Genomic DNA, 25,610 nt, shown 5'->3' with positions numbered 1-25,610 from the left:
CCCTTTGAAAGAAAAGCAAGCGTGTCTTCAGGACTGAAAGCTCACCCCTCCCAGTGACAACCAGCCCCTCTCCCTAACACCCCTTCTGACAGCAGACACACTCCTGGCTTGGGGACTCCATCCCGCTAATGCAAACCTGAACGTCAATCTACAAAGAGGTCTAAAGAGATAGATAGCAGCGTAGGCACAGGGTTTGGAAAAGGTCCACCAGCTATCCTCGGCACCAGGCAGAATGGATTTCAGAGGTCCATGCAACGCTGCACAGGGGCTCTCACGTCGTGCTGGGAGCACAACTGCACAGGAGCTATAAAATATTGTCTTTTGGTCACTAAAGCCATGCATCAAGGTGCCAGTCCATCCAGGGCTCTCCTGCCTTCCCCTTTCCAAGCCCCTGCGGAGTATAAGACAAGCCAATCCCAGCATGCAAAGAATACAGGCATGCAGGCTCTAGTCTGCTGCTTCTGTTAGTAAGTGCATCTTGTTAGTGGATTTATGAGACACACTTAAACCTATAAAAAAATAAATAATCCTAATTCTTCATCAGGCTGGCCTAAGTAACCTTCAGCCCAACTGGATAAACCAACTGCCCACCAGCCCTCAAAACCAGTATAGTTCAAAGTTACATTTCATGTCAAGTCTTGGAAGCAGAACATGAATGTCTCCTACCCAAAGGAATACATGTAAACATAATAACAAGCCTGGTGTGGCAGCAGCTCCTACACAAGGTTTGTACAAATTTAAACAACGGGTAGGAAGTTAAACAACTGAATGGAAAAAGAAGCTCTTTCGGCAAGTCAGAAGGTGCTCATCTGCAGGTAAACAGCGCTGTATACACAATACGCTGAACGCAGACCTGTTACGCAGATCTTTGCTACTCTGCCATACTGCTGGGAACTGACCTCAGCAACTCCCGCCTTAAGATTCTCCCAGGAGTTCGCCTCCTGGTCTCCCAAGAGGCCCAACGAAAAGGACCACGTGATGGTTTATGTGGAGCTCTGAGTAGCAACACGGTAAAGGACATCAGATCCTCCCCCTCCCCTTACTGACTCACAAACTATCTGAGATTTCACAGCTTTGCTTAGTCAGCTTAGTGTCAACACATTCACAGAATGAGAGATGGCTATACGTCTTGGGATTGCACCCCAAGCTTTCAGAGTTCAAAGTCCTCAGCATCTCCTGGTCACCGTGACTGCACGCCCAGAGTCATCTTCAAGTTTTCGTAAACGACGTAGCTGATGCTTACAGCTGGGATCACCTTCATGAAGTTCGGCGCCAGACCCCGGTAAAGACCAAATGCTCCTTCTGTCTTCAGAATGTGTTTAAACAGTCCCCTCATCGTCACTTCAGGAGCACCCTCCACTGAAGCTGCAATAGGGAAAGCCACAATAAATAATGCAGCCTATGTGGTGAAAACACTTGAAGGTAACACCTCTCTCAGAGCAGTTCTGATTCACGTGCTTCTTGTGGATGTTCACAGACCAGAGGTGCTTCATGGGGGATAGCATCTAAATTCTCAGCAAGCCACAGCCATGCTGCACATCACAGCCATTTTCCCAAACTGCTTTGCAGACACCCTTAGCCCAAAACTCCTAAGCAAAACAGGACCTCTGTCCCGGAGGTGCTTAGCCCAGATGCTAAGGGCAGCACGAAGTCCACTGTCCTCTTGCAGCATGACAAATAGCCTGATGCTCAGCTGCACAAGCCAGTTAAGGCTGTTGTTGCAATGTTTACACTAGAGGACCTTTACCCTGCTCAGAGACCATGACAGGAGTTCCCACAGTTCCCAGAAGTTCTCACCTTGGGCCTGCATGCGTGTCCTCACAAGCGCCAGCGGGTAACTGGCAAGCTGTCCACAGGTGCTGGAGATGGTGCCACAAGCCAGCAGAACGAAGACTCCAGGGTCAGCACTGTTGACAGCATAGCGTTGCAGCCAGGCATTTTTTAGTGTCTGGAAGGAACAAGCAGATGTTAGCAGTGAAGAGGCAAATCAAATGAACAACACGTTACATAAAAAATCTAGCATAAAGGCCTAGAAAGCTATGTTGCAAATTCAGCCAGAGGCTTCCCAAATCTTTTGGGCTATTGCTACTGTAGTACCTGGGGAAAATCCTTTCTTTAATTTTCTGCTGCGGTTTTCTCATAAAAGAAAGAAACAAGGGACCATGCATGATATTGACTAGGCAAGGAGAATCGTTGTATTGGATTATCTTTTAGGCCATTTTACCTAAAAAGTCCATTTGTGCCCCCCCATAAGGCTGATCAGGAAAGCTGTGATAAATTACTTAAACTCCTGTAGTAACTGACAGGTCCGACAGGGATAAAGCTACACAAGCAGCAGAGCCCTACAATGGGTTAAAGGCTTCATACCTCATAGACTGCCAGGTCAATACCAGCATACGGAATGATGCCTAGCATGTTGGGGATGTAGCCTTTGTAGAAGGCAGCCATTCCTTCCTTCGAAAGGATGTTTTTGGCACAATCCAACATGCCTGAATATTGTCCTGTCTTCCTTAGAGCCATCCGTGTTTTCAGAACCTAGAAGACAAGAATAAATACCATGAAGGCATACAGGAGAATCAATAGGAGAAAAACGTATAGACAATATCATTCTTAAGAGCACAATGGTCAGCAAGTGTCATGATAGCATCTCTGAGAATTCATTAATTAAGCTATAATAGCGTTGGTGTTCTACCCACATTTTTCCATTTTGGCACCCTGCCCTGACCCCTCGTGGGCTGGATGATCAGCCACTTGCCTCACCTCCATTGGGTAGATGCTGCTCTGTGCAATGGCCCCAGCCAGAGAACCAGCTAACAGCCGCTCATGAATCCTCAGCATTTCTTGGTCGGTACCGATGAACCGCTTGATCTGTAGAAGCCAAGACAGACAGACACTGAGGCTCGCTGACTTATCTCAGCTGCCTGTTTTTGGTTTTTTTCAGCTTGTCCTTCTGCAAACCGTTCTGCAGCCAGACTTGTCTGTGCCCTTTTACCCACCTGCTCATAGGCCATGAACTTAATGGCAGATTCCGGTGCAATCTTCAACACATTGATGCCATTCCCTCGCCACAGTGACCTTGGTCCACCCTCTCGGATCATTTGAGTAAAACCGCCAACAATGCACATGTTGTTACTGCGGGAGGCATGAACCTGGGAGAGAGAGCACAAGCCTGGATTAGTTCCAGTCCTGATTACGACAGTTCTACGTTTCTCTGTAATCCAGGGACAAAAGGGCGCTTTTTTATTTATCCAGAGATTTGCCAAGGCTTTAATCCCTTCAGATAACTTCTACAATAGGAAATCAAGCTGCTTTTCTTTTTTTGCGAAGTCTAGTGTTAACTAATGAAACTAATCAATATCTCCCTCTGGAATGGGAGGAAAGGTTAAATAGGCAACTCTCATACCTAGCGTAGGATCAGGTACCCAGGGTAAACCTCTCAGCTGGCTCAAGAGCAGGTACAATGACAAAGCAGGCTAAAAATCAAGTTTTTGTAACTCCTTTCTAACACTGATAATATTTATATTGAGTATGAGCTCTGCCAGCTGACCACCATAACCACTTCAACTCTCATGACCTCAGGGTCTCTCATGGAAACACAAGACTTGAACCTGTTTCACCAAACCCCAAGTTTTCCAGTGCTCTAAACCACAAAGCTCTCTAACTACTGACAGTTTTCACAGGTCTACCTCCCAAAAGTCTCTCTGGTTTTTTTTTCTAGTCAATGAAGAATAACTTCTTAACATGACTTTGATCATTCAAATAATCCAAACAGCTTTCAGAAATAGCAATATAAGAGCAACGAGATTAATCCTGGCCAGAGTGCTGTACTGTGTTGATGAACATTATCATCTCCTGGGGCTCCAAGAATATTAAAGGAATCTGCCTGGGTATTCAAACAAACTGGAACTGCTCCCATCATACCTGCATGAGCACTTTCAAGCGGTCCAAAGGAGCTGTACAGGTTCTGGACACGGCACCTGCACCTCCACCTGCAACCAGATGTCTCCACCACATCCCTGTCTGTCTCTCTTCCACTGTGAACTCATCAGGGACAGTCAAATTCTCTCCTACATCAAAGATCTGCAAAAGTATAAAGCATTGAGAAATGTTTCATCAGCTAGTGATCTTGCCAAAGTTTTATTGCTCTTTATCCGTGCTAGGCATTGAAGTACTGGATACACTTATTCCAAGTCAGCAGCTTATCTATAGCCATTAACCGTTGTGTCTGGCCACAGGAACTGCCACTGCTAGAGCACATCACAAAGGGAACCTTCACATTTAGAGACTTCTGTCCAAGGAGCTGGCAACTGCTGAACATTTGCCTGCATTAAAATACTGTGGATCATAGTAAGGAACAAAATGACCAACTGCAGGCAGCTGCACAGCGAAAGAGCTGGACCTCTCTGGAACCTTCCAAGCTCGCAGCCAGTTTAATCTTGTTACATGCTATTTACACACACTGAAATATCTCCAGGAAGGACGGCTGCCTGTCAAATCAGTTTCTAGTCTTAACAGGTCCTGAACCAGCAGGGGCTGGCCACTGGTATAAGCTCTCAGAGGTGCAAGCCAAGCGAACACCCTCATCTTCTTGCAGAACATGCAGTTATCAAAAACTTCAGAAGCCGTGCCAGTGATAGGTGGCAAGATAACAGGAGAGGACAGGAAGCAATTGGGCTTCAGGGCTACAAGGCAGCTATTGAACCATGAAGAGAAAGATGGGGACTGCTGATAGCAGCTCCTGGGGGTCAGGACTCTGACTGAGAAGCTGGGAAAAGACCAAGACCTGTTGTGGAGGAACCATTTCTTACCGTGGAGTGCTTCCAGTACAGGATGATTTCAGGAATGTTCTCCACTGGGTGCAGCAGGTGGTAGTCTCGCCACTCATTCCAATCAATTGTCATTGTCCCATTTTTATCCATGCTAAAAAGATTTATCATTAGATGAGTACAGACTCCCACTGGATGACAAATTCCTCCTCCCCTTCCCTTTGATTATTCAGGCCTACACCAAAAAGCGCTTTGCAAAGCAACTACTAAAAGACTTCTAAAGAGACACAAGACAAAGCTAGGAAATCTTCTATTCAGACACTGCAGAGAGGTAGAATTAGGCTCCCTTTTTCCTCCCCTCTCTCTCCCCTTTAACTGACCCAAAGGATTAGTTGCACCCCCTCCTACCAAACTTACAGACATAGCTGACACTGAAGGGAAAATAATACTTACTAGGTGACAGGACCCCAGAAGTGTCCCGTCCTTATTCTGACACACAGGCAAACAGACAGAGGGAAGGTAGCAGAGGAAAGAAAGAGGAAAAAACAGCACAAATAAGTGGTTGTTAACATGTTACTGCCACACGCATAAAGCACTCAGCATTTCCAAAGAGCAATTGCACAGTCCCTCTCCAAAGCAGCAAGCTCAGGGCAGCAGGACAATCAGACAGGGGTGCAAATCAGCTCAGGTGCAAGCACTTCCCCACAACAGGTCCGTGAGATAAGAGATTCTGACGGTAACTCTCCAGAATGAATTATGACCTTGTAAGTGTCAATTCATGGGGGAAAGGGGAGGGAGAGAGAAAAGTAATAGGGAAAAAGGTAGGAGCTAAAGTCTCTGGAAAGTGTACAGGGTAGAAAGAGGAGATGGGTTCCATGTCCCTACACTTTCTTCTAACCCCCTCAACAGTAAAACAGAAGAAACAGCCAAATCCTCACCTCTTCAGTATTTTCTCAGCCTGCTGTTCAGAGATCTTGACTCCCAGGTCCCGAAGAGACTGTACAATCTCCTGGGCATCAATACGGCCTGCAAAGATAAGCCAGTGAGCTCAAGTATACGTGTTACAAGCTAACACATGCAGTGGTCTGTCCATGAGCATGAGAAAGGTGTTTACCATCATTCTTCTTATCCAGACTCTTGAAGACCAGTCTCAGCTTCTTTTCATGATCTTGGAGATAGTGAACAAATTCCTCAAAATCCAGCTGTCCATCCAGGTCCTTGTCTCCAGCCTTCACAATTTTCTGTTCAGGAAAGAAAAAAAAAAAAAAAAAAAAAAATCAAAAACTGTCAGTTCCTTTGTTCATTCAAACAGATCTGCCCTTCTCCCATATTCAAAGATCATTTCCTACAACTTTGACTTTTCCTCCAGAAAGTAGCCAACAGAATTATGGTAATTCCTCAAAGAAATTTGATCAAAGCAGTAGTGTAAAAGTCACCTGATTCCAGGCAACTGTCTCCCAAAGTTAGCTACGCAGATGAAATACCTCATGGTTTTATCAGGGATACTCTGCTAGTATCATGTGTCTAATCTCAGTCCTGTATCTTGATTAACACCTTACACAGCCCTTGTAGAGCTTCTTGAACTACGTATGAGGCAACACCTTTGCACAAAAAATTAATCACAAAACTTCAGGTGATAAAAAAACCTGAACAGAAGAAGGAATTTCATGCCTACTACGATTCTTAGAGAAGTAAGCTCCCTCTGGCAACAACTAACCCCAACCAGAAAAAGCCTGTCCAGCTCTAGTGGACACAGCCAAAGATAAAAACCCCTATGAACTGGTTTAGGCACCCTGGAGCTATGTGCTTTAATTATACAAGTTTCCATGAGATGCATATAGAACAAGAAAAGGTTCTTAGTAGGAGAAAGCTGAAATCAAGATCAGACTCTGTGCCAGACATCTAGGACAAGGTAAACGACTAATTAACTCACTCTGGCATGAGGCAACAGCAGACGGACTGTCCTATCTAAGGGCACGTGGCTACTTGTTGACAGGAGAGGTGATCGCCGGACTGCAAGAATGTGGCTCAGGGAGTTCCTAGTCCCCTTCTTGTTCAGCCACTTGCCTTTGACAGTCTTTTTCAAGATGAATCAGTGAGCAACACTAAATGAGGTATGATTCAGTCTACTGCAACATCTAAATTTTTGTTTTAATTCTTGTAACATGTATGCAAACAGCAGGTGGGCTGTTAAGGAAGCTCTGAGCTGAGATCAAACACTAGGCTCACCCTGTGTTCAGTGTTTAGGCTTCAAAGGTAACAGGCAAACCTAAGCTTATTTTGATACTTCCTCAGCCTATGAGTACCAGTCCCCTTTGTAAGCCTCAAGTCTTTGTTTCAATGCCATTTTAAATTACTTCAATACTAAAACACTCTGCCACCCCACCAAGTCCTGTCACTTTAGCCCTAATGCTATGAGGATTATTCCTAATCATTATATGAGCCTTAAATAAGAAAGTGCTATCCCAGCTGCCCTGACCTTTGAGGTGTGCCCAGTATTCTTAACCTGCAATTTATCATATGACTGTTGTAAAGTTCAGATATGACCGCAGGTTCAACTGGCAGGCTAAAGTTACTCCAACACCCCTCACATGTCAGCAGGCTGGCCTTGAACAGCTGAATCAGGGCTTCCCTCTGACTGGCAACCCCCAACCACTTGACAGGCACTAATAATTCAGAGGCACTGTAAGGGAGACGCAACTGTGCAACTGCTCCCATTCTCTCAGCACACCCCTAATAACCGCAGAGATGTGCAATGCATGATCAAAGACCGCAGATAATAAAAGCTGCCTAGCTCTGCTAGCTGCCTTCCTCCACGAGTGCAAAGCACAAATGCTGCAAGCCTGTCGAACAGTAACCTGCAACACATGTGAAGGGTGAGAAAGCCAAGCTCCCAGTATCTTCTCCAGAGATATGAACAAGTATCTGCCTGCAGCTCTTCACCGTTAACAGCAAATATGAAATCTCCGTAGACAGAACTGCTCATTAACAGCTATGCTGGCTGCAGGCGTTTCTATGGTCACCTGCATAACGCAGCCCCTGCAGCACCCTTTGGGACCTCACACATTTTAAAGCCTGCTACATCTCCTGCTTGTGTGTCTGCACAAAGGTATAAAAACTCAACCCAGCTTTGTTGTTCAATAATCAGCTGTCTGGGCTCCTTACAGCCTGGTCGTGAAAATCATGCCCGAAGCAGCGAGCCAAAAGCAAAGGGTGTGATGCAGAGTCGGACAGAGCGCTCCGCAGGTTTAGTGCATCTCCCTTCTGCAGTGAAGGGAAAGGCTCTTGCACAACCTCCCCCGGCTCAGCCCTCAGCCACTCTCCCACTCATAGCACAAACCTGCTCACATTCACCGGGGCGAGACCTGCCTCGGCTTGAGCTGACATGAGATTACACACCCCCCATCAGAAGGAGGGCAGGCGGAAGGGTGTAAAAGAAGGAAAAGGAAGAGGATGTGAAACGTTAAAGGCCAGAAGAAACCGTAGCTTGGAAAAGCTCTTTAACTTGCATCAAATTAACTGGTTTAAACGGTCTTAAAGGCACTGAAATCTCATCACATTCAAGCCAAAAGAATCAAAAAGAAAAAAGCCCACTCCATGCTCCTTTGGCAATCCCTGCCACGAGGCAAGAGAACTGTATCCATGCTGTACCCAGCTATTACGACAGAGCCATCATCAACTTCTCCCCCTCTGACCAGCCACTGGGGTGCTGGAGACCACCCCTCCTTAGCTTGCTCCCACCCGTTCCTCCCTCGGGGCCATACCTGCTTCCACTGGCGGTAGGTGGAGAACTCCTGGGAAGGAATGAAGAGGCTGAGTCGGAAGATAGATTTGAGTTCAGCCGGCAGCCCCTTCGACTCAAAGTATTCAAACTCCGTCTGTGACTCCCCGAACACTGGCACATACAGACAGAGGCAGAGCATCTTTCTGAGCCGGAGACTCAGCTGCCCTGCTCACACTGACCGGGAAGGGAAGTAAAACTGAATGATTCCCCGAGCTAATTTCAGTGCGTAGTGGAAAGGAAATGCCAGCAAATCTCATGACACATGCCTATGAGCGCAGCCGGCTCTGGTGGGATTGGCTGTCCAAGCCCTGCCCTTCTACTTAAAAGGGAAGCCGTGGCTGTACAGACCCACCCCGCTGCCAGCAAGACACTGGATCCGGAGGAGGCAGGAGGCATGTGAGCTGCCTCCCATTGCTCAACAGCAGGCTCCCATTAAGACCTTACATCACACTCCCGCAAGTTAACTCTTACCAGGCGTCTCATTTAACCCAAGAGGCTTTGGCCAACATCCAAGACGCTCACTTGCTGTTCCTTACATCCGAACGGTCCTTTCTGATGCTGTGCTCACCACTTCAGGGATTTACACACGCAGCACAGTAGGGACCGGTCTTGATCATAACCTCTCCCACCACACAACATAGGAGGACTCTCACTGTCTTCCTCTTCCCAAAATTCTTCCTCTAAAAACATAGTAAAAGCAAGATGCCACCCACTTACTGCTTTCATACACGTTTGGGATATCCAGCTGAAACAAAAGCCTCAACATTCCACTTTTGTACGGTTACTTGCTATGCCAGAGCTGATTGGCTTTGGTTGGAAGTCTTCCCAAAAACACTTGTGCCAGCTGGGAGCAGGCAACTCCTGCATACCGAGACCTCCTCTGCAGCACTCAGCAGTTACTAATATGGGCAGCAAAAAAGCCTGTGGAGAAGGTTTGCTGTTGTGCTGGATACCCAGAAAACTTCCAAAATCAAGGGCACGCTTCAAAACAGACCCAGTTGCTTCAAAGCCTCCTAGCTAAGCATCCACACAACAATTACAACAGCTTACTAGTTTTTCCTCCTCTCTCAACTACAATTAAACATTGCAGTCGGATATGCGCTATAATGAGAAGTGGCCTGAGCAGAACAACATTTTCCAGTTTCCACCATTTACAATTTAACCACATTGTAAGCAAGTTCCTGAGCTTTCATCAGGGGCAAGCCAGGCTGGAGAGGGAGTGTGGCACATGCATCATTTAATGCAGATATAATTACAGGCTTCTGAGCATTTAGTGGAGTTTGATGTATGGGATAACACCTAGCAATACAGCAAGAGTACCAAAGAAGTGCAGCAGGTAACAATACTGCTCAGTACAGAATTACTAATTGCTAACATTAATTTTAAAATAAAATCATAGTCTTGGTATTCCTCAGAGAGAAGCTATCGTACAAGGAAGATGCAAAATCCCATAGCCAATAACCAGAGCACTATTATCCTGCCTGCGCTTGAAGTAACACAGCATGTTTGCTGAACTGGTTTAAGCCAGTCCAGCTAACAGCTTTCCCCACCACTGTGGACACGGCAACATTTTCTTGTATTTGCTCTGTTTAAACAGACTGCCTGGCCAGTGCAAAGTCCAATAAGCACTCCCCTCCTCAGATCCTAATGCACAAAGGGGCTTTGCATCTTTACCATGGTATTTTGTTCTTTAAAGAAAGGCCAAGGTCTGTAATAAGCTGTTTGTGGAGCTGCATGTCAATCACACAAATTGGGAATATTTAATCTGGGGCTTTATGACAGGATTTATCTTTTTTTTAAAAAAGAAAAAAGCTTAATAGATCATGACTCACAGCAATTCGGTACTCTTGAGAATCGTGACCTGCAACGGTTTCCTACGCCCTCCCCCTGTCACCTCACCTACCATGGCACTGCTGCCGCGTTACCTAACCAGGCTTAACCTACTCCCTGCTGACGTCTCTCCCCACGAAAACAGGATCTTCGCAGGGACTCCAGATCCTCTTAAAGATCAGCTACAGCAGCTCACTACATGCATGCCAAGAGCACACCCCAGCCTTCCCACCAAGCTGAGACTCAACTTCAAGCAGCACCCTAATGCTACATCCCACCAGTCAAAAGCCAACGCCGTCAGCAGCCTGACCGAGGCGAGCAGCTCACCCATCCCCAGCTCCAGGTAGTGAGTGAACAACTCAGATTTGCCCCACCAAGCCTTTAGATCCTCCATAGTCCTTCCCACGAGTTGCCAAGCATCACTATTATAGCTGCTTGGCAGCTCAGTTGCTATGCCAACATGATGCAGATTTTCCTAATAAACTCTGTCTGGAGTTGGCAGCTAGAGACAAAAGGCAAAATCTGCACATTTTAGGAAAAAAAGCCCTACTACCTACGTCAGAGGGAAGGAGAAAGGTAATGAGGTTAAGAAAGCTGATTTTAAGCAGGGTATTAATTACAGGACAGGGAGCTAAGAAGGAGAGACAGATTATGAATGAAGTTTAGACCAGCAATTCTGGTTATAATGACAAAGGGAACTTAAACAGGCATTAACAAGTATTTAAAGTTCACCTAGAAGAATCCTGGTAAACCTGGAAGTACTCAAATGCAAGACAGCTCTCCAAAGCTGCAGGGATCAGTGCTGCTTGAACACAACTGGCATGGGGTCACCACCCAAGTCTCAGACAACGCAGCCGGCCCCGCTCCCCCAGCCCCTGCAGTGTGCATGGGGCTGCACCGCTGCAGGCAGCAGCACACCCACCCCAGGGCTGCAGACGTGAGCTACGGCCAGTACAGCCCTCATCAGCACTGTCTACTCCTGACCAAACCAAGGACAGGGCACAGAGCTCCAAATAAAGTCAGTCCTTCCAAGTCACTCCTCCCTGGTATTTCTTCCATCCACCAATTCTACCAATGAAGGCAGAGCTGGACCTACACATTTTTGGTGATGTGAAGCCAGCCTAGCTGATACCCTCCTCTGCTTAAAGGGAGGACTAGATGAGTCCCGCCTTCATTCTGCAGAAGGTTTGCTTTTCTTGCCATTAAGGAAGCTGCAAACTCATTGTCCGTTTTATTTATAGGATTTGGTTCCTATTTAAATGCTGCACAAGTTACCAGTTTCAACACCCTGTCATTCCAACACTAACTTTTCCAAGTCATTTGTACTCTTCTAGGCATCTGCTTCATCACCTATTTACTACATCAGCTCCAGAAGGTACTGCCCAAAGGATGGGAGGATGCAGCCATACAAGGAGCAGGAAAGTATGCTGTTTAATTTTGAATTTACTTTGCTAAAAAAAAAAAAAAAAAAAAAAAAAAGTCTCTAAAAATATCAAGTGCCAATGAGCGTCACAGCCGCATAACTAACATCCTCCTCCACGGGCAAAACGGCTTTCTGGGCGAGTACACCATGGGCCAGGGAGAGAACCGCTGTTGCTCAAAGTTTTCACTAGGTTCCGCTGACATGGTATTTTTTTAATTTCTGGAAACTAGCTTATAATTAATTGTACAGTACAGAAAGTCCTCACAAAGCACTAAGAGTGTAAAGTGTATGAAGGAGGGGAGTTAATCATTTAAGAGACCCCAGCAAAGTAAAGAGCTGCAGCCAGCCAAGGCTGTGCAAGGGGAAGGATACAGACCGGGGAAGGCAGACAACACTACAGGGAATTTGACATAAAGGTACCCAGGAAAGGTGACCTGTTCCACTGACAACACACAGATCCAAAGTTACAAGTCCAGATGGTGACATCAGGGGCAGATCATACCTCTCTCCTGTGTACACACAACAGGGGCCAACACATCACATTTGCAATCAGTATTTTCTCCCACATTTGCAGAAACAACCTCGTGTTGAAATCATCACCTTCAAGCAAGGATATGAGCAGAAACACTCCAACTACAATGTGAAGATTGAAAAGCCAGGGCTAGGAAGCACATACATATTCCTTACAGTAGCCCAAGCATCAGGCATGATATTTTGTGTATTTTTAGCAGATATAATTACAGGTGTTTTTACAAAACAAAGTTTATTGATTGGCATACCAGTCCAGAGGTTTCTCCCAAGGTCACAGACGTTCAGTGGCAGAGAACAAAAGCTGTGTGTCTCCCACATTTTCTTTAAGCACCAAATAATACTGTTTGCTCATATTGGTTTATAAACCATCCCTAAGGCTACAGGAGACTTTTTGCAACACTTCTCCTTCAGATGGGTAATTAGAACACAGGTATCTGATCAAGAACGAACAAGTCATTGCAGCTTAACAAGTTACTGTCCATCAGCTGAGCCACGATGGCTGGATGCAGTATTAGCTGGCCTGAATTGCAAGGTAAAACATATCCACATAATCCTCAACAGAAGAGCTTTATGCTGTGTTTTACTTTACAATCAGGGCAGGCTAAAATTATACGGTCACAACCTCCTAGCAGATGGGCAGTTACCTCCTAAGCTGCAATAACTCCATTTTACCACATCCTTATTCTCTAGGTGTTTCCCCGTTAGCCAATTTTAGGGTTCCTATGCAGCAAAACTTCCCAGGGTCACACAGGAAAGAGGAGATTGGTATCGGCTTTCAGAGAAAGCTCCATTTGCAGGTGTGAACAGATGGACTCTCCCTGACTGAGGGACCATTGTTCCCCTGGAAGACACCAGAGATTTCTCAGCCCTACGCTTTCAAGGTTTTCATCACAACCTCCTTCAGTCCTGAGCCTCTGTCCTTCTTCAACCTCTGTGCACAAAAGTCCTCCTCAAAACGCACGCTCTCCCCTTTTTGAAGAGGATGCACAGTGCTAACTGCTAATGACAGGAAGGAAGGCAAAAGTCCCTGCAGATTTTGTCAGTCTGATTCAAGCAGGGAGTGGCTTCTGCTCCTCAGAATGCAAAATGCCACCCTGCCTCCTTCCATTCAAAACGCCAGCAGAAAGGAGATTCATCCTCTCTACAACCTGAACCTGTTCGTCCCCCATTTTAGAGAGAAAGCTCATAGCAATATCCATGCCTGAGTCCCTGCCAAATAAACTGGATCCTGCAAGTCATGCACACCTACCCCCGCTAGAGCCCTTCAGTGTTATCCCAAACTCCCACCACTCGCAGGGGTTATGCCCAACTCCTCCTCCCCTAATCCCAGGTCACACCCTTAGTTTTGAACCACATGCAGTCAGAGCTGACTACTCCATCCTCAGGAGAGATGGACAGCATTCCCTCCCCATCAAAAATAAACCAGAATTGCAGTCAGCCAGTACCGTGCTAGGAGCCCAGGCACTAAACTAAGCAGCTTTGTTCGCCTCCCCCCAGACAAAGCCTCAGCGTTTATTCTCTGCCAATTGTGCGCACCCACCACCTCCCCGCTCTCCCACCCCCCCGGGAAGTTCCCATCCTCACGCAGATTTCGGTCTCTCCCTTATGCCACCCGCTCGCTCCCCAGGGACAGGCTTTCCCCTCTTCCCGGCTCTGCCATTCAAATAATACAGCCAGTTACTCATTTGCTCAAAACACACTAGCTTCTCCAGAGGCTTGCCAAATTACCAGAGACTGACTCCGGAACATTTTAGGATCTATTTGATCCTTTGCCGGTCTCCAGTGCAAGGGTGGGACTCGCCGCTAACCTGCATTATCATTCCCTGCCCTCTCGGTCATGCTTCTTACAAGTTGCCCAGGAACCTTCGAGACCCCCATATTCCTCCTTGCCCCTAAACAGCATTTTCTTCCCGGCTTTGAACATCAAGTCTGAAAGGTTAAATCATCTCCTCTCCTCACAGTCATTCCCCTGGTCCCCCCACTTTTCCCTTCTAGCAAACAGACGCGTTGGACCCTGCTCACTTTTCCAGTCCCTCTCCCCCCTCCCCAAATACACACACACACACACACACACACACAGAGCTACTCGCACACTCCATCTGCAACACCCCTACTCCCGGCAGACCACACACTCCGCTGTCGTGTGCGCCAACCCCTCCTCAGGCCCCTGGATATCCCGTTACCTTTGGAAAATGCTCTGCGGGTCCAACCACCAGTAGGATAGTTGGTCTCCTTTCAGTGGGATCAGTCCCTCTGTCCTGTGGCTTCCCCAACATCTTTGGCCCTTTCTCCCCGGGGCCTGGAAGTGGGGTGGTGTTTCTGGCCTCATCCTCTTTTTCATCTGCAGGACCTTGGCATATGGCCCTGGGAAGGAAGCTAGACAGAAAATGCCAAAGGGTCTGCAGCATTGCTGCTCCAGCGAGCGTCCCAGGCAGGGAAACCCTGCGTGCTCAGGAGCTGCCCGCTGCCAAGGATGATGTGACTGCACTACCAAGCACCCCCAAGATGGGAATCGGCACGGCAGCCAGCGGGAGCTTCAACCCAGCGACTCCACGGGCTCGGATTCTTTACAGACCGCTCCTGCGGACGCTTCCTGCCTGCCTTTTGAAATTGCTGCTACTGCAGTCGTGCCTGGCCTGACAAGCAGCTCATTGTACCAGAGCCTCAGAAATCTGATGGCAACAGACAAAGCACAAGACCCCTGGCACAGAGAAGCCGAGACGCTGAGCTTTGGAGACTGCTTGGACAGAGAAGCCAAGACGCTGCGCTTAAGAGGAAAGCTAAAAATGAACCTCTCCGAGAGAAGCTTCTCAGAGCTGCCAATTAACCCGCGCGTCCCAGCTCATCCTCACAGCACATCAGACGAGCAGCGAGGCTGAACACCCAGGCTGCGTCCCCACTGCAGCAGTGCCCAGCCAATCCTCGCTCCCAACACTGCGGTGCTCGGGAGCACGGCAGCGCGCGCAGCCGGGCGGGAGCGCGTCCTCAGCACCCCGCAGAGGAGCGCGCCCGCCAGCTCCGTCGGGCAGGTACGGGCAGGGAGGGCAGCCATCCGAGCCAGAAGCCACGGCCCAGAGACAATTCGCCAGCGCAGGATTGATAGAGGTGTTGTACGTACCCGCTTCGGGGGCTCGGCAGCCTCGGCTGCTGCTCTTTGTTAGAGGACCAGATGGTTCTCCGGAGAGAAGCCGGCTTTTCCCAGCCATGGCTGAATTAACCTCTAACTGCACCCTCTCTCCCTGGTCTATTATAGTCTCACCCGTCATTACAATAGCTCTTTGGTGCTGCATTGTGCTTCTGCCATTTGGCTTTCACACAGCAACACGCTTGCACAGCATTTACAGCTACTCAGCTATGCAAGATCTAATACGCTGTGGTTAAACTATTGCCGATTAGTCAAACAGGCCGAGTTCTGCTGAAGGAGTCTGTAACCATACAGTCAAGGGTAGGATTAGCCAAGCTGCAGGTCGAACTAGAGCAGGATGACCAGGATATATCAATATATAATCACAGAACACATGACATTCCCTGAATTTCTACAAGAAATGCCACGTTTCCCTCTGCTGCCGCAGCAGCCGTTGCTCATAGCCCCGGCTGTAAGGCACCAGGGCACCACCGGGAAAGCCAACCCACCTTGGTGGAACCAAGCAGCCCACATCTGGCAGGCACAAACGGCTGGAGATAGTAAGGGCTCATTTTCCATTTTGTAGTAATTAAAGCAATCAAAGATTAAAGTACCAACAACTTACTTTGTAGTCCTAGGTCCTTGCCTGCCTTTTGCACCTACAGACAGAGGGCACTGCATGCCTCGCTTTCCAAAGTATTAAGACTTTGCCATAAGAGAACAGTTTGGGTTTTTTAACACTGAGGATAAATAAGTACAGACCACAGCATCCATCAGCCATCTCCCTACCCAGAGTAGCACAGCAAGGTCCACGGCAAGCAGAGGACCTCCGTTTTCAGCTTTTAACTTTTGAGTGTTGTAGACTCAAAAGGACTTGTAGGAAACTTTTGTGTTACAGATATTGGATATGAAAATCTAATCCAAAACTTGGAAGGACTGCAAGCTTTCAGTAGCCAATTTGCAAATGAATTTTAGAGGAGGAACACAAACCATCACACTTTTGGGAACTCATTAAATTCCTTTAGCCAACGTGAGTAATGGAAAAAGTGAGAGTCAAGCACATAGAAGACATCACATTAAAGAATTCTTCTGCAACTACTCTTCAGAGTTACTTAAGAAGAAAAAAATGCTGTTTAAATACAACGTCTACATACAGTATGCAACAGTTTTTTACCTTAAAACTTGACACACACAAAAATAACAAAACAGAAAAACCCACAAAATTCAGGGATGGTAACACTAGGGTGAAGGTGCAGGGAAAGCCCGGTCCCTCTCTGAGGAACGGCACAGTCCAGTTCTAGCTGGGATGTAGTCAGAAGCCCAGGCTCAGGCACAGGCAGAAGAGAGTGAGGAATTTTTGTCATGCCTCGATTACCTTGAGCTACTGCCAGTCATCACAACGGCAAGCACAAAAGCTAAACTACTTTCTAAAACGCAGTGATTCAGATCCTTTAAGATGACATTTGAAAGTTTCTAACAATCTCAAGCCAGAGGAGCAAAGCAGATTTTCTGAACTGGGTACAGTTCTTCAAAATCAGTTTCTGTCAGCCTACGGCTGTCATTTCACAAGCAGCAGTGAACTGATCTGAAGCTTAGTGCCGCTAAGAGGTCGTCTTGCACATCCACATCAGGTCTGTACTTACCTTGCTCCTGTGCCCCTCCGACAGCCTCATTAACCCAGCCAGAAATTACAGAGCTTTCCACTGGGCTAACCAGTCGAGGCTACTCATGGATGGGGTCCAAAAAAGCCTGACTGCCTGTGGAAAGGGCATCAGAGCTGCCTGCGACGGGAGCAGGCTGGCTCACAGAGCTACAGGCCACAATACAGAAGGCAAAGCACCCAAGTGGGGCTTTGGATTTGTCCTCAGTGGTCACTTAACGCTGGGCTGCTACTCGCAAGGGCCCGTTACACCAGCTGGTGTTACTGGACACTATTTCTTACAGTTTCTCTGCACAGTATTAGCTTTAGCCATGTGTGCATGGCAGGGACCCCATCTTCCTTTGTTCATGCAGAGATTGCACAGTAAAATAATAATTTGTGCAAGAAATTACATGCCTGGGGTGCAATTAAAGCAGAAACTTAGCAATGCTTCCTTGGCCTTTGTCCTTACTAAAGGAAACCTCAGAGGAATTCTGCCACCACACTAATCCACGCAGCTCCTTGAGAACAGACTTTTCTAATCTTATTTAGGAAGAAAGAAAAAAAAAAAAAGGCATTTCTTTCACCAAGTGGGGAATTTTATTAGGTCAGAATAATAAACCTAGTAACGGCAAAATAATTATAGCTAGAGGCAAGACAACGGCTCTCCTACAGGGAATTTGTAGGGCAATATTATGCTACCAACACCACCATGAAGCCGAATCATTCACACATAAGAAAAGCTGCAGTAAATAGCGTGAGTCCAGCCTGAACAGCGACACAAAGGAACAGATGAGGAACAAAAATTCACTTTTTCTAGAAATCATGAACAAATACCTACACCGCACGACAACAGCTTTCCCAGCCTAGGCTGCATTAGGAGATAGTCAGCCCTCCAATTCCAGCTGTATCCATGAGCCAAGCCCAGGATTTCCAAGGCAGAAAAGCCTCAGGACTGATCCGAGAGCTGGCTCTCAGCCAGAGCACCAGTCACTGGGGACAGAAGGTGCCTGTGGCAGCTGGCCTCAGAGTCCTACACCACGAAAAGGGATAATCATTAGATAGCTGGAGGAGAAGGCGACGATAAAGTCGCGTAATCTATCCAAACAGAGACAAAGGAGAAAGGAAAGAGCAAGAGATTGATGCGTTTTGCTTAATTAAAACAGCATTTTCCTGAGTACTGAGAGCTGTCAGAGGGAGGTTCTGTTTTAAGCCACAAACCCAAGGTATCTTTTACCCTCCTCAGCCACATCATGCAGGCCACATCTTAGTACCTGCTCAGTTTGAAACTCCAGTTTTCAAACAGGCACTTGCCTTTTCCAGCCTGGTAGTACCAGGCAGAAATTCAAATTCAGGCTATTTGCTTTAAGGTGGCTTCTAGAAGACTTTGAGTAAATGCACAGCATTTTCCAGCAAGAATGTGAGCCTCGTCACCAGACAACTAGCTAACACGTAAAAAATGTGGAAGGGAGGGTGAAGAGAAAGGGGGGCAGAGGGAAGGGAGCTGTGCTCCGAGCAATGACCCTTCTCCTCCTCTGGTGCAGGAAGAGCTGCCACCGCGGTCGACGTCTCCAGTTCCTTGGGTGACCCCGCAGGAATCAGCAGTGACTCATCTCCTTTGGGAGCTCTCCTGGAAGCACCCCAAGGAATGTTGCTTACACGTGTGCCACCCAGAGATAGCACCCAGCCTGCCCCAGCTGGGATGGGCCACCATGACTCTATCAACTACCTCTTATCTTCAAATGCAATTTCTGAAAGACAAAACTTAAAAAAAAAAGTAAATACTTCCCACTTTTTAGAAAGCCAAAGTTAACCCTGCACGGTGCTTCTTGCACCACGCCATAAAAATTTAAACATCTTGGCCACTGCTGTTTAAATAATTAAACTGTCTAGTGACATTCAACTACGTTAATATATTAAGGTGACACAGCATAGTTCAGGGAATGCTACAAAGAAACCCAGGTCACTTCATTATAGGAACCCTGGCACAAGTGATTAGCTATTCTAGTTGATATATTAAGGCAACTGGAGGCCAGTGCCAGATACAGAGAGTCCTGGCCAGGGAGGGGGGAAATACGCAGCCGTTGCCCAGAACAGCAAGTTCCACCGAGGTCTTATCGTATCACATGAAGAACCGGGGATTGACCAAGAGAAAGGGCATCCTTAGTACTCAGAAAGTCAGCTTCTCACTGCACTAGAAAGTTAACCAGGAAAATAGCTTGTGAGAAATTATGGCCCCCCAGCAGCCCAGGCCCAGGCTTGCTCTCACACAGCCCCTGTTCTCCTTAGGCTAAAGGATGGATATTCACATACCAAACAGCTTTGCCTTTTCAAGCAACTCACAATCGAAAAATTCCAACAATTTCTCTTACAGCAGAATTCCCCACCGCAAGCCACCTTAACTGCCAGAAACTCCCCTGCAGCTTGCTGCACGTAACTTAGGAAAACTGAGATGTCTCCATTGCCTTTCTACCTTGACGCTAGTTATCACAGCCATGCTTCTCCACTCCAGACAAAGTCTGGGGCATCGTTAAAGAGCGCTCGTGTCCCACATTCAGAGGGACAAATATAGCAATAGGACATGAACAAGAACAAAGACTCATTTACCATTTGCTACAAGTAGGTCTGAAGGAAAAAAAAAAAACCCTCCCCCTTCTCCTCCTCCAAACACCATATCATGTTATAATATATGCAACAGAGAGCACGGAACTGCACCATCACCATTTTGTACGGCTCTCAAATAGGAGGGTGAGTCCTTATTATGGCTTTGATGTCCTTTTATTAACACTTGTCAACCATGTAAGGGTTCTGCTCAATATTTAGCCATGTTCATCATTGGTTTTGTTTCTTTTTAAAGAAAAAAAATAAGTATACTGAAGTCCTGGGGTGGTTTTAACTGCCCTTGTCTCAGTAACGCGACTAATAATCCAATGCAGATGAGGATAAGGAGACATTTTCCACTACTTACCAAGGCATCTAGCCCTGGTCACTAAATAATGCCCCACAGAACACACACTGAAAGACCAAAGCCCTGCTGCATATTCTACACAGGCACAATCAGTTGCTTTGGATCTGTTTTGTTGTTTCGTTTCACTGGGGCTCTGGGGATCCCACAGGCATTCACTTCTCTACAGAGTTCAGACTACACACCATCCTGCAGGAAACAACACGGCAAGGCCACGTGAGTGACATGCAGGATGCCCTTCTGCAAGAGAGACTCTCACGCAACATCGACATTTAAAGTTGATATACTCAAGTCAAAGTTGCATCTCCGTCTCACAAAGGTCAGCCAGTATCCTTCGTTCATTATCACTCTGCAAATAGGACAAAGGTTTCAGCTGAATAAACCTGAGAACCACCAGGCTTCTCCAATTTGCTGCAAGGTAGGGCAAAAAATGATCCTGGAAGAATGTCCCAAGATTGCATCTCTCAAGAGTTATATACCTGGTCCTGTATGTACATGAACATAAAGCAGCACCTGCCTAATCCACAATTGTTTGTTTATATGCAAAGTAAACTTATGCAAGAGCAAGTTTCTCTTGTATATATTTGCATCTAAAACACTCACCTCCAATCTGCCCTGACCACAAGTGGACATGCACTGCCAGTTTAATACGTTAATCACACTAAGGCATATCTGATGAACAGAGTCCGAGTAAAGACTTTCACCATTACTGCGTGAGATTCCCTGGTCTTCAGCATCACTCTCCTCCTGCCCTCCCCATAAGAGCCCTGGGCCTGGGCAGTGACAAACGCAGGCAGCCAGCATGCCAGCCAGCCTCCCCGGACATTCGCTGTCACAGCGCACCCTCCAGTCCAGCAAAGCTCTCGCTTTATGAGGCTGCTGGCCAAGTCTATTAATAACTGACACCACACTGAGAAGTTTGCTTGTGCCAAAGCCAATCCCTGTATTTCTTCTCACAGTCTTTTCAACATCTGTCAAGAAGTCATTTGATTGATTACGAAGAGTTCATTTGCGTCTTTAGCATGCCTAAATCAGAGAAGGTAACAGAACCCAGAATTCACACCAACTCACCTGCTTACCACATATTTAAAGGCTTTATCTACAACTAAATCATTGACCTACAGTTCTGCTCTTGCACCAGGTTTCCCAAGTGCATGAGAACAGGGCCTTCACGAAACCACACATTTCATAATTTACAAAGACCAAAACAGGCCTCCATTCCCTACGGACCCAGCGAATATGATCCTTTCTGCTTGCTATTTTAATGCACATTATACATAAACGTGTGGAGTTATTTAACATGCTATTGAAAGCAGTTTCACCTTATGTTAAACTGGTTCAGGGTATCCACATTTGTCCTTTGGGATTAGTCAGGAGATGAGTGGTTAAGAAGCTGTTGGCAAATACCTGTCAGCAGAAGGAAGGGCATCAACTGGAATTTCAAACTGTAACACTGCTTGATTTGTTTGATGTGACCTGGTGTTGCTCAACCCTTCATGATGAATTACGAAGGCCTGGCTAAAAGCTCCACGATTGCCCCAGCAGGATTCAAGACACATAAGCCATAAAGATGTTGTATCTAAATGTATATAGGTTTGAAGAGATAATTCAGTCTATATTACAGAACAGTATTAGAATTTTGCTCTTTATCATAAACAGACTTCTGTAAAGCAATAAAAACTCAGGTCCTCTTTTTCCAGATGACTGTGAATGGAAAACAGGTGAAAGCATCACACGGAAAAGACTCCCTGCTTCCTCTGCCCCTTACAGTTGCTGAGAATTTTAGTACGTTATGCAGAGTATAATACAGAGTATTCAAAAGTCTTGGAGAGTAAAATAGTTACAGAAACAGAGAGTCTGAAAGGACAAACTACATGCCGTCATGATAGAAGATAAAGTATTGATCAGAAATAAGATTAAACTTTTTCACCATTGCAACTGCTGCAATAGAATGCATTTCTCAACCCATCCATGGAGTCACTTGCGAAAGAACTAACTGATCAGCTATCCAAGAACAGCATAGGTACAGTGCTCTCTGACAGCTGGAAAAGTCCAAGACTCATACTTAAAAAGCAAAAGCATTCAGAGGAGAGGCCTGAAGCAAACAGAACACTACAGAGTCCGGCTGCAGCAGTGCAGTTATGCTTCTTCAGCACACAAAAAGTGAACAACAGAACTTGTGTGGGAGTTTGGAGCACCAAATCAGAGAGGAGATACCAGCCAAAGAAAGAGGTGATGAAAGCAAATGTGAAGATTTCAGCAGAATGGGAGCTGATGTAGTTTCATATAGGGAAGCTGATACCGAGGCAGCAATAGGCAGTCACATATATGAACTCGGGAGAAGAAAGCCTCACAAGGCCACAGAGGACATCATCATTAACAGCAGAGGCAGCTGGACAGTTGCAACTGAAAAGAGACAAGGGTTATGTTTGCTCTGTTTCTTAAAGCCGAGAGAATTAGTCCACCAGAAGATGCTCAGCACCACCACAGAAGAGATAGCTGCAGGCAAAGTTCACCACTTCAGTCTGTCTTTAGGCAGCTGGGATGAATTCCACCAGTTCAAACTGTCTGGAACTTCAGCAGAGATGAGGTTTTAGAATAGCACTCCAGCCCTGCAGTTAATCAGGATCAGTGGGAAAACAGTTATATTAGCAAATACACAAATACTACAATTATACATCCTTTCAACAATAAGACATCTCCAAAGATGAAGTAGAAAATGTAGTTCCGGTTCAACTACCCGTATTTTCATTAAGTGCATATTTCTAGTTCCATAGGTCTATAGAAATATTTTCACGAGGGAAGTCAGAAAGTAATAGTGAAAGGAGATGGACAATTCCAGAGGTAGATGTGATTTAGCAGTACAAACCTACCCCTCTACACAGCAGTACAAGAAAGCTGTTAAAAAAAATGTTCACATGGTTATCACTTTACTGCTCAAAGTGCAGTATGTGAATTGCTTCATCCCAACCAGCACAAACAAGCATTTCGTTAGAAGGCTCAGTGATTTGGCAGACTGTATTTGTCAAATGGTTTAAAGATAACAGCATGGGTTAAAAAAAAATCACATCGTTTACATAAGCAAATTCCACCTCAAAGGACATTTAAGTACAACCCCTTCTGTCCCCCACCACAGAAGGCCGCCTCTAAAACAGAAGGCAGCAATTTTCCAAGAATGCTACAAAGGGTTTTATCTCAGTAAGAACTCTCAAGCATTGAAGGACCCAAAATATTGCTCATTTTCTTTTCAAGTTGCAGCCCAAAACTATTATTGTTACCACAAGGACTTTTAGCCTACTGACGCAAAGAGATTAGCAACTCACAGCTAAGATTGGCGATAACCTCACATTACGAGTCTAATATTTTCTCCATCCGTCTCCCAAATGGTAGAAGGTAACTCCCATATCAAATGTACTGTTGCATGGAAGGAAAAATAAAACACACCAGAGCCATCAAGTAATTTACTAATCACAAGCAATCCATGTGATTTATGCCTAAGTTGGTCTCCAAACACTGATACATCAAAAAGGTTTTTGTCTTGACGCTTAAGCACTTTTCTTGAGCGTGACTTCACATTAGTTATCTCAAGCGTCAAGGTGCCATTATTAGCTAAGGATGGGGCAGAAAAAAGAATGACTTTATTAATAGAACTGCCTGGGAAACAGGAAGTTTATCCGACTTTCCTAAAAATTACACAATGCAGAAGTTTTCTAGCCAGCTCTCCGAGGACAGTTCCCACATGTTTAACTGGAACTTCAGAGTTCTGAACTCTGCATCCTTGTTCTTAACGGACGCTTTTTACACTGCTGAAGGGGATGCTTTGCAATACTAACAATGCTTTACAAACTCCATTCATCTAACCAGCCGCTTCCTGCGCGGCGGAAGAGGAGGCAGAGGAAGCAAAGGGCTGAGGAACAATACTGACAGACAAGGGCTTCAGCAGAAAGACAGGATTGTTAAGCAGCATCCAGACAGCGCTTCCCTCCAACAGAGCAGTTCCAGTCCCTGCAGAACGGTTCCTCTCAGCCGCTCCTGCAGCGTGGCAAGCAAAGAAACCATCTGCCGGGAAGTAAAAAGGCATTTTGTTTTATGGTGCATCCTCCTAGCCTGCAGAATGTCAGGCTGGATTGAATAACATGCCCAGGAAGAAAAGGGGACGCAAACCGAGACAGGCGTGCAGGTGTAAGCACAGAGCATTCTGGTGGATGAGAGACTTTTGCCAGAGGTAAAGGATTCGGCACCCACGGGTGGCAGCAGGTCAGCATTTCACGGGGCATGCACAGGTGATTTATATGGCATAATCAGATTTCATTACCGAAATGCACAAGGCAGAAAATCACCATGGCACTAATGTTATTTATAGAAACAGCACAACTAAACCACTCACAAGATCCTCACACTGCCAAAGAATTCTCATACTTCACAGCAGCAAGGAAGATGCCAACCAAAAAGAAACGTTAGAAGTTAAGATATTTGAAATTCAAAGTTAGAAAGGAACTGGCAACTCTGGAAGGGATGAATACATGCAATTAAAGCCCTCAGACAAATTGGGGCACCACTCCCAGAGCAGGGAGGGAATAAAAACTGTCACTTGAATTAGATGTCTTTTCAGTGACTCAGAAGTTATCCTTAAACTCTTCTACCTTCCTGCAGGGCTGAGGCACTCCGAGATGGCACATCCCTGCCTGCACCCATGCGTTTATCTACTATCCTCCCAAGATACTCAGCTTTTTTATGGACCTGCATATAAAATAAAGAGACTAGGCAGGGGCAAACCATGCACTGAGGACAAGCCCAGTACTCCGATTCATACTGATGTAAACTACACTAACTACAATTAAATAGAGCAACATCACATTGAACTTTGAAGCCTAGAATCATCAGTGTACAACATCACACAAAGAGCTGTGACCACAAAAGCGCGCAGCTCCCAATACTGAAGCAGAAAGTCAGCGCGCTGCACATTTTGTATACTCCATGTGCAAACTATACAAATGCAGCAGCCCTTCCTACGTTTTAAGGTATTTACCAAACCCCTTAAAATAGACAAGACAGTTTGGTACGTATAAGCCATCTCGGGCAAGAAATTTGAGTAGCAACATGGTGCCAGACAGACTGATGTGAGGAAACTCAATGATGCAAGGAAAATTGCACCACAACCTGGCTGCACCTATCCCTTCCAAAAAATCTTTTACAAATTTAAGCAAGCATGCAAGCGTCCTAGCCCTCAGACCTGGACAAAGAGGATTGTCTTTATGGTTCTTCCTGGCCAAGCAGTAAGTTTTCAATGTTAAATTTCGGCAGTTAAGACGGTACACATCTCCAGGTAGCAAGCAAGCTGATTTCTGCGGGTTTAGTGCTCGAGTCAGCGGGGTTGTTTTCAGGGGAGCGCCCAGAAACGCCCAAGCGCTCTCCCCGGCACGGTGCGGAGCAGCGGCGTCTCCCACCACACGAACGCCCGGGCACACTCGGGTGGCCCGCCGGTAAGGCAGGGCGAAGGCAACCGGGTGCAGGTGCTGGCACGCAAGCAAACCGGCGCCTGCTGCCG

At 46.3% G+C, this 25,610-nt stretch overlaps 1 protein-coding gene across 1 annotated transcript; it reads right to left on the bottom strand.

Annotated features, from left to right (window-relative positions):
• Positions 1–6: 6 nt before the first annotated feature.
• Positions 7–8,771, bottom strand: SLC25A25 (solute carrier family 25 member 25). Its single transcript, XM_009634831.2, has 10 exons — positions 8,531–8,771; positions 5,881–6,007; positions 5,705–5,792; positions 4,809–4,920; positions 3,922–4,080; positions 2,997–3,149; positions 2,761–2,868; positions 2,368–2,535; positions 1,798–1,948; positions 7–1,365 (listed from the first exon to the last, which is right to left on the bottom strand). The coding sequence occupies exons 1-10, from the start codon at positions 8,687–8,689 to the stop codon at positions 1,181–1,183; spliced, it is 1,410 nt and encodes a 469-aa protein (XP_009633126.1). The 5' UTR covers positions 8,690–8,771; the 3' UTR covers positions 7–1,180.
• Positions 8,772–25,610: the final 16,839 nt, after the last annotated feature.

Source organism: Egretta garzetta, unplaced genomic scaffold (assembly GCF_000687185.1).
Source record: "Egretta garzetta isolate BGI_Z169 unplaced genomic scaffold, ASM68718v1 scaffold190, whole genome shotgun sequence".
Lineage (NCBI taxonomy): Eukaryota > Metazoa > Chordata > Aves > Pelecaniformes > Ardeidae > Egretta > Egretta garzetta.
Note: the sequence above shows the minus strand (reverse complement) of the source record. Positions and strands in the feature narration are given on the sequence as shown.

What these genes read in the sequence shown, in the direction of transcription:
- SLC25A25 (XM_009634831.2), bottom strand. Translation starts at nt 8,689, where the DNA reads ATGCTCTGCCTCTGTCTGTATGTGCCAGTGTTCGGGGAGTCACAGACG. An exon ending in GCTTGAAAGTGCTCATGCAG is followed by an intron (nt 3,150 to 3,921) that starts GTATGATGGGAG and finishes TCTCTCTCCCAG; the next exon opens with GTTCATGCCTCCCGCAGTAA. An exon ending in GACACGCATGCAGGCCCAAG is followed by an intron (nt 1,366 to 1,797) that starts GTGAGAACTTCT and finishes TCCCTATTGCAG; the next exon opens with CTTCAGTGGAGGGTGCTCCT.